General features: G+C 32.8%; 1 protein-coding gene across 1 annotated transcript; it reads right to left on the bottom strand.

Moving 5' to 3' along the window:
- Positions 1–705: 705 nt before the first annotated feature.
- LOC125835802 (mitochondrial acidic protein MAM33-like) lies at positions 706–6,033 on the bottom strand. The gene is made up of 3 exons (XM_049514904.1): positions 5,847–6,033; positions 4,061–4,395; positions 706–1,161 (listed from the first exon to the last, which is right to left on the bottom strand). Exons 1-3 carry the CDS (start codon positions 6,015–6,017, stop codon positions 978–980), a joined length of 690 nt encoding a protein of 229 aa, XP_049370861.1. The 5' UTR covers positions 6,018–6,033; the 3' UTR covers positions 706–977.
- Positions 6,034–9,844: the final 3,811 nt, after the last annotated feature.

Below are 9,844 nucleotides of genomic sequence, written 5' to 3'. Positions count from 1 at the left end.
CAGACAGTATTATCGTTACACAAAACTGGACGTTGAGTATGATGGTTGTTGTCTTATGCATAGGCCCAAGTTCCCCAAAAATATAGTTGAAATGACCCGAATTCCGTTTAAATAGATTGATTTTAAATTTTTTTGCCCTTCAACAACTTAACTTATGTCTAGTAGGGTACTAGACCTAAGGGCATAAGTTCTTTGGAAATTGAAATCGTGTGAGACATAAGTTAAGAGATATTATGATACAAAAATATATACTTACACCCCACGATACAATTTTTTTATTTCGAGGGGCATAAATTGAAAGCCAACATAAAATAAGAGCTTAAGTGTCCATAGCCCTATTGCTTACAAGTTTACAACATGATGTGATTGTTGGCTTATTCATAGGCCCAATTGTAGAAATGACATGGAGCCAATGCAGTAATCAAAGCCCTTACTGATCCATGTAGAGCCCTTGGCAAGGTAGAGGGCTCTAATGTTTTTTCACTTACGAACCGAACAAAAGAAAATACAGAGAAAGCATACTTGTGTTCCATGGAAAACATTTTCCTTCCTACCGAACACACACTTACCATGTATAACAGATACCTCAATATCATGTCATTGATCAAACTCTAAAGTGAGGTGTACTTGGGCCTATGAATAAGCCAAAAAGATAAACAAAATCCATGAATTAAAAGTAAAAAGCACAGCTTGGATCAGATATAGAAAACAAGGAAATATGGCATTGTTCTCTTAAAACATTAGAAGGATCCTTATTTCTCAATGATATTCCGCGATCAAGACAATTGTAAGTTGTTACAACTCACAAGCAAACTATACATTCACTAAGACCTAGCAGGCACATTCATTCCGTTTAACCTGAATTTTTTTACTTTCCATTAAGTCTTTGACTCTTGAGTACACTCTTAACAATTTATAGAAGTCTAGCATTTTCCCTAAGGTACACAAACCACTTTAAAGAACCATTAAATGAAAGATTAGGCATGAGAAGCTCCTTGTTTTCTGTCATTAACGAGCGAACCAACTGTTTTAAACCAACGCATAAGATTCCGATGGTCCTTCACATAGAGCCAAGCTTGTAGAAATGGAAAGAGGCTTTCGTTAATTCCTCGCTCTTCAATGAAGCTGTGCAGTGCATCTCTCATTTTCTCATCAATATCTCTGCATTTGCAATAAAACAAATCAGATGTCATTCTGCTTTAAGAAGTTTCCAAGTCTCAGTCGCCACATAAAATCCTCTGTTCACAGTAAAAGGTTTTTATCCATTGATCTTTTTTATAAATGAATAATGACATGCAGAAACAAATACATCACAGAATAGAGTCAACTGGTCTAAGAACAAAGAAACAATATGCAAACAGAAACTACCTCGTCGGAACTGGAATAATAGTATCTTTTGATAAATCAGAAACTAGAGTAATATCAGACATTAAAAACTGGAGATAAGAATTAAAACCGCAAGATTATTTAATTCCCACTCCGGTTCACCTGAGGATCTAACTGTTCACTTAAAAGAGGGAAGGAAAAACAGGTATCCTTTGTTGACGACATACAAATGTGCAGATTGAAGAGAATGACTTTTCGCAAACAAGATTTTCAGCTGATAAACTACCAAAACCTCTCAATGGAAGCAGCTTCAGGAGGTGTCTGTAAGATTCTTGTTCACAAACTGTTGATTCCATTGCTCAACAGAGAACCTCTAGAGAAGTAAATAGTTAATTTAACATAATTGTGTGTACCCACCCCAAAAACACATGAAATAAATTCCGATCCTAGGTTGATAGATATATCACTCTTCCTACAGAAGTCAAAGTGGTTACCGTCTTACACAGTTAACTCTTTACTCCAACTTATTCTCTCCCTAACTCGATTAGAAATTGATCAAGATATCAGCATCATGCACTGCTTATAACTTTGATCTTTCAAATAATCACAGCCAATTAAAACAAAGGGTAACTCGGTACACAAAGCATCCCACACTCACACAGCCAGTAAACAAGTTTAAAAAAAGGACCTCGAATGTAAAATTAGCTACATTTGAACATGTCTCCCGTGAATGGCACATGCCCCAGAAAACCCCCCAGAATAGCCAGAAGGAAGAGACACCAAAAACAACATAAGAGTGACTTTTTGTTTCATCACTGGCCAAAAAAATCTTGCTTTCTTCCAGTTCATCTAGTTAACTTTTGCAAGCTGAGTATCCGACAGTAGCTCATAAGCAGCTCGAATTTTCATATCATCAAAATGGTTCACTATTTGCACAGATCAAAGTCCTAAGTGGACGCATAGAGTTCAGGGCAGTTAAAATCCAATCAACTTAAGACATATTAACTCTGTACCAGGACTAAGACAGAGAATACTTGGTGAAGAATAGTCTTTTTTTATGGATAAGGTACTTTGCCAAGAATAGTCTTTTTGCCTATCTTCTTTTTGGGTCACCCATATATTAAGGAGCCTCCAGTGCTCAGGCTTCTGCCCCGGAGATATTTTCAAGGCGAAGTAACCCTTAAGTTACTATTTCCTTATTTATCTTCACCCAAAAGAACTTTTGAGAAATAAACAAGCAAAGATGTGAAGGTCAATTAATTGCATTCTCAAATTGTGTTCTTTCTTGCTTGGAAAGATAAAGAGTTCTAGGAAGTGCAACACGAAGTTTGTTCTGGCATCACATCATTAGTAACCTGGGTGAACCAACGAGAGATAAAATTTATATGAAAGCTAGGTTGATACTGACAAAGTTAGATTAAGGATCAGATTTATTTAAGTATAGGAATAGAAGGGCTGAATGGATAAGAAAGATGGTGCATGTTCAAGTCAATCTATATAATCTTACTCATTGTCCTTTTTCTATGAGTATATCTTACTCATTGTTCTCGTTTCATTCATTCCATTTCCATTCTAATAATCTAATCCCAATCAACTCCTAATGGATAGCTTGCAATTGATTGTTTTATAACCTTGTATTGTTTTAGCTGGAACATTATTTATTCATTTAATTTGAATGGCCTACCCCTTATCCTGATTAACATGTTTAATCTTGACTCACTTGATGCCCCTACTCTAAATCTACACTGTTATGAGGCCAAAAATGCTTTAAGCATATTCGTACATAGTGATAATACTAGAATAGAATGAATTGAAAAAAATTCGAAATTCTACAGTGGGTTACCAGTAGCAGGTTATGATAGTTCATCCAAATAATTAATCCAACAAAACACTAGTCTAGATAAGGAAAAATAAGTAATTTAGGCGAATAAACTCTGCCCTCGTGCCCAGATGAAAAGATTTTTGAATTTCACTTTCATGATCTAAATGCTATGAATAGATGGTGTATAGTTCCATCACATATCTCTACATGGTACTTGTCCATACTTTTCTCATTATCCTGATGGAAAGATATGGGCTCATAAGGTTACAAATTTCTTTTGCAAACTTGACATGTCATTGTGATGCTAGAGACAAATGGCAGAAGAGACCATTTTTTGTTTCATATTGGAAAAACTTTGAGGAATATTTAACAGTCCTAGTTTCAGAATATGTATGTTCTTCATAACCTGTAGGTCAATTCAGGCAGTTTAAAAGGAAAGGGAAACTAATACCTAAATAAATGAATACATGGGTGAGGCAAGATGTCTATCTGTGGAAACATGACAAGCAAACATAAATCAACAGTTATCTATTGTAAAGGTTCCCTCCAGATGCATAGCAAGTCAATCTCTGTGCCTACCAAATAAAATATGTCATTAATTTTTTTTCTGCTGTGCGCTTAATTTTTTTATATATTATCAACTATTGGACTCAAATTAAATGCTACTCGCTTTTGTATCAAGTGATGTCTCACTAAACCATGGAGCTTAAACTCTGACTACCGTACAAATCCAATTGTATTTTACACAGAAGTAATAAATAAACAACTAGGTCATGGTATTTGAATGGGTAGAAACACGGCATAAAGCCAAACATCCAAATGCAATTGTCTTTCATACAGAAGAACATGATGTCTCAAGGGTCGAAATATAGCAGACAATCAAACACGTTGGCACATCAAAGAAAGACTTACTGAAAAACTGGCCCACCGTAATTGGTTGGAACAGCAAGAAACCCACTAGACTCGGTCTTTGATCTCAATGAGACTGAGTGTATTCCCAAAGCATCTGGATATAGCCCACAAAGAAAATGCAGAGATTCCTTCTGTCCTGGCTTTGAAATGTCAACGTGTAGAAAAAGCTGATTAATACCATCCTCCTCTTCATCTCCAATACCTCCAGCAATAATGTTGGCCAACCGCATGACAGAGATACTGATTTCCTCATTTCCATGTGTTCGTCTTAGAACAGGACCACCATGATCAAGTGCCCCCTTGACGACAGTGAATGGAGAAGGAGGGCTAACTTTCTGCCGAATGCCCAAAGAGATGCAAAAAGAAAATAAAAAATCACATAAACAGGAGTTGTCAAAACTAACAGCAATTCATTTCCAGGCATTGAAGCTTAAATAAATATTAATTTTAATTTTGTAAATTTCATATTAAATGACAAGATACTGCTTCAGATTCAAGTATCAAGACTTCCATTATAGGATGGGTGCCATCATCTGCCGAAGCTATCACTTTGAACAGTAACAAAATCAATATCCTCAAGTTTCATCGATTGTTCCTTTTCGTTCTTCTGTTTTGGGTATTTTGCAGTAAGTCTAGGAACTAGATGCATTAAAGTTTTTCTTAGAGAAGCACTGAAACATATAGAGACCAGCATAAGAGTCTCAAAATGAGCAATTTACATACCGTGCTCCCTAAACCTAACGCGACTTCCATGTCTCTTACTTCAATGCCATCAAAACCAATATTTACTATGACATCAAACAAAAGTTTGAAAAAAACTCATGTAGGACAATTTTCAAACAATCCAATATCATTTGTTTTCTCAAAAGCATGTAGGCTCGTGTAACCATCACGCTTTAGTAGCTTGAGGCTAGATGGTAAATGCTCTTTATTATAGATCTCTCTTCAGCCGCTTAGTTTGATATTCACTGCACCGAGTGACTATTCCACCTCAAGCTCTTATAAAAAAATTTTGAAACTGGTAACATTTACCTCAAGCTCTTATAATTCAAAACAATTAATTATATTATCCACAGATATTTCACTTGCGTGTATGCAGCCTAGTTGTCAGAAAGAGAACACTATTGCCAAAGTGCATTCACTCAGCATGCGTATTATGTTAGCCCACTAGAGCAATTTTACATACTTCCATTGTGTGAAATGTCACTTCCAATAGTTCCGTGTGTCTTTAACCCTTGCTGCACCATTGTGTTTTTTACCTTCTACTCCCTCAAGGATTACTATAGCATCTAGAGACCCCACCCGCAAAAAGAACAAAAAATACGAAGACACTAAACCCTCCTTCGAGCTATCATCCTCAACACTTTCTCTTACTCTCTTAAACACCATTTTAACTTTATAGCTTATATCCAACTGCTCCAACAATGCAACCAATCAGTTTCTTGTATCATAAACACACGAAACTAACTCAAATCTCTCAATACAATCTCCATAGAGAAAGAATATCCAAATGGTAAAGAACCCTCCACCTTCAATCCTAACGTTGAGTGTTCGAGTTACACAATGTAGCAAATTGGAAAGAGCCACTATTTGGGCTTCTGCCAGGTAGAATCCCCTTCAGCATAAAATTACACTATCTATACACAGCTAAAATCATATTTTTATGAAACCATTTAGTAAACCCTCATACACACAAAAAAGATTCAGACTTCAATCGAATTTCAGCTAAATAAGCATACCCATATGAACTTTGGGGTTGTAAGGTTAAAGAAGAGAAAGGGGTTACCGGAGGAGGGGTCATTTTGGAGACTTCAAGATAGTGATCTTTAAGGGACCGGAGGATTATACTGTTCACGGCTGATGAAACACCCGACGACCGCCGGCAGGCTATTGTGCGCCATGGCTGATGTTGTTGCTGCAGTGCGCTTCCGGCGAATGCTAGAGCCTTTCGTAGCATTTTTCCCACACTCTCAATAAACTCTCAATAAACAGTTCTCTATTGCTCTGTTTTAGTGCTTTTTTTAAGTTAGGGATGGCAATGGGGAAACAGTGGGGCGGTAAGGATTTAACGGGTCGGGGCAGGGTAATATTTAAACGGGTCAGGGTCGGATAGGACGGATCAAAGCTTTTTAAAATTTAATAGGACATGGCAGGGGCCAGGGGGAGAGGTAGGTTGAAAATATATTGGTAACAAATAACAAATAATTATGACAATAAATTTCTATGGTATTTATGTTTCTTTCCCAATTTTTCTCGAGTTAATAACTTTGATGGTCAGTCAACTATCAACTTTTTTCACATAAAGTCACTCAACTTTCATTCTCAACTCAAAAATCACTCAATTATGACTTCTTTGCACTGAAAGTCACTCAACATATTTAATTATTTTTTTCACTAAAATTTTCTGACATGAAATTTTTATTTTTAACCAAAATTTTAAGAACCAAATATATATCCATTTAAATCATTTAATGATCCGACCCGCTAAATCATTAAAAAGTTGTCTTCTCTCTTAACCTATATTATAGATTCATAAATCCATTTATAGTATGTGTATTGCTTTCAGTTGAATATATATATATATAATATAGGTTAAGATTAGATTTTCTTCTAATTGCAGCGATTTGCACATATAAGTGATGATTGATGACTTTTTAATGACTTAGCGGGTCGGATTAAATGGGGTGGGTCATTAAATGGTTTAAATGAATATACATTTGATTTTTAAAATTTTGGTTAAAAATAAAAATTTCATATCAGAAAATTTTATTGAAAAAAATAATTAAATATGTTGAGTGACTTTCTGTGCAAAGAAGGCATAGTTGAGTGATTTTCTGTGAAAAAAATTGATAGTTGAGTGACCATCAAAATTATTAACTCAATTTTTCTCATACACCAAAATGAAATGATAGCCTTACTTTTGTTTTTTTTTTTTTCTTTCTCTATTGAGACTCTGTGAGTACGCATATGATGTGTTACAAAATAATTTTGTCCAAGTCAAGGAAACTTGAACAAATTAAATTAAAGCTACAACATATGACAAAAACATGGATTGCATTTCTTACCCTGTCACCATCTCAAAATAACAAATAATTATGACAATAAATATACCTATCATAGCTTTGCTTCATTAGTATTTATTCTCGACTTCTTGTAGTATAGTACCTTAATTTCAATTTGTTTGGCAGCTGATTAGATTTGATAGGGAGTTCAACAAAATTTTAGAAAAATATTTAAATTTTATAGTATTAAATTAAAGTTATATAAATTGTAGAATATTCTAAAATAAAATTTTATTTTGTGATAATAAATAAATTGTGTGAAAAGTTAAAATTAAAGAAGTATAAAAAAACATTTTTCAAAAAAGCTAAAAAGATGACATTTCCCACGATGTGGTGTGATTAGATAGTTGAGATTTACCGTGCAGTTTAATTAAAGTTTAAATTTGGATTTAAATTATGAAAATATATAATTTATTGATAGAAAGCGCTTTACTCCTTAGTGCGCCCATCCGGTGAGAAATTCGAATCAATTAAACATGTTAGTTTGATATATAGAAGCGAATTAACACAAATATAAAATTTGTGGGTTTTAAATTTGTAGTTAAATTTATACTCACACATTTTGGTATATATATATATATAACCGATTACTATAGCTTCACCCGTTGAAATAGCAATGGTTAAACAAGAACATGTCCCATTCACAATATAATTTGAAAATAGTATATTTTAACAATATAATTTCAAATAGTATATTTTGTTTAAAAATTTACATTATATGGATAAATAGTTTATTCAGAACCTAATAAATATAAATTATATTTTTAAAATTTAAAACTCTAGCTCCGCCTTTATTATTTTTAAATGTCCAAATAAATTTCAGGTAACTTTATCATACTTTCGTAGTATTATTTTAAATTAATAAATAAATAAAAGAAAAAAAAAACAAAAGCAATATTCGTGAGACAATGTGAAATTGACTTTTGCCTAAAATGAGAAAACGATGTTAATTGGGGGGCCATTTCCTAATAGAAAATGATGTAAACATTTAATGCATTATCAGTGAATTTTTATTTGTTCTTTTATCAATTAGTAATTACTACATTTAACAAAAAAAATATACATATAATAATTAAATGGTGGTATCTATGAAATTAATTGAGTTGATATAGCAGGTGTTATCTATTTCATAAAAGATGTCAAGGATCGATATATTTCCATGCAAATGCTTTTTTCAATCAAGCGTATCGTATCAGACTTGCCTAGTGCAATTTACATGATTACATTATTTACGAGCTATTATACATAAGCGAGTTTACTCGGTGGTCATACAAAAGTATATTCCACAGGGATCATAAAGTAAATGTGGAAATATATAAATTACATTATGGTAATCTTTTGATGTAATATTTTTTTCTCTACAATCACTAATAACTACCATAATAGGTAACTATGTATTTGTGCACATTTATCTCTATCTTCACTCTTAGCATAAAAGAAAAGAGAGTAGGTAATTAATGATCATCTAAAAGCAAACTTTCTATTTTATATACTTGAAAAATATCACATCAAGAATTTTTTTTTACTAATATATTTTATCCATCCACGTATTTTTGTAAAATCTAAAGAGATTGTTATTTTGTAAATAACTACTACAAAAAATTCTCAATACATGCATATTTATATTGCAATTTGCACATATATTCCACACATAAAATAAGTATTATTCTTTGACCAATTAATTTATCAACATAGACAAAATATACATAATCAATACATTTTGTTCATAAAAGTCTATACTCTATTGTATTTATATAAATTTAAAATTTAAAATTTAGTAATTATAACATATTAAAATTTTAAATATCGACTCTCCTCGCCACTATTAATAAACATCATTAAAACATGAACAACATACAAAAAAGAAAAACATGAATTTAAATAAAGATGGGTATTTAAAAACGAGTAGCATTTAATTTGAGATTGACTTGCTATGCATCAAGTGATGTCTCACTAAACCATGAACTCAAATTATTATTTTTTAAATACGATTGAATTTGGACGGTAGTCAGAGTTTAAGCTCCATGGTTTAGTGAGACATCACTTGATACAAAAATGAGTAGCATTTAATTTGAGTTCAATAGTTGATAGTATATAAAAAAAATTAAGATAGTAGTTCAATAGTATTTTTAATTGAACTGTTATGCTTTCTTCATTGCTTTCTTTTTTTTACTTGGGTTTGATTTTATTGTTTTTGCCATATGTATTGTTATTGCTTCTTTTGTCGACTCAAATTGTTTTTCTTATTTAACTAGTATGCTTTCTTCATAACTATGCCGAAGGCCTTTAGGAAACAACATCTCTACTTCCATGAGGTCTGTATATACTATGTCTTCCCCAAACCCCACTTAGTGAGATTTTCCTGGATATGTTCTTACTATTATTGAATGGCTTGCCCAACTATAATTTTGGCACATTTCAGTACTGCAGGAATATATGAATTAATTTGGACGGTAAAGCAATGTCACACCAAAGATATCCCAATACTTTTGAAGGCTATCTTTGATTATAAGTTTGTGTAATTTCAAGAAAAGGTACTTCCCTTGAATCGATTATGGAGTGATTTTTATTTAGTAAAATATTAATTTTAGGTATTAGCACTTTGATAATACATACTACCTCACAATGTATAGCTTTTTCTCTATTATTAATCTCAAGTCTTGATCAATTTACCTGTAGATTCATCAAAAGATATATTTAGAGACGCAAGCATTTCCCCTCC

The sequence above is a fragment of the Solanum verrucosum genome, unplaced genomic scaffold, assembly GCF_900185275.1.
Source record: "Solanum verrucosum unplaced genomic scaffold, falcon-dt-bn FXZP01000128.1, whole genome shotgun sequence".
NCBI lineage: Eukaryota > Viridiplantae > Streptophyta > Magnoliopsida > Solanales > Solanaceae > Solanum > Solanum verrucosum.
This window is presented reverse-complemented; position numbering and strand designations above follow the sequence as displayed.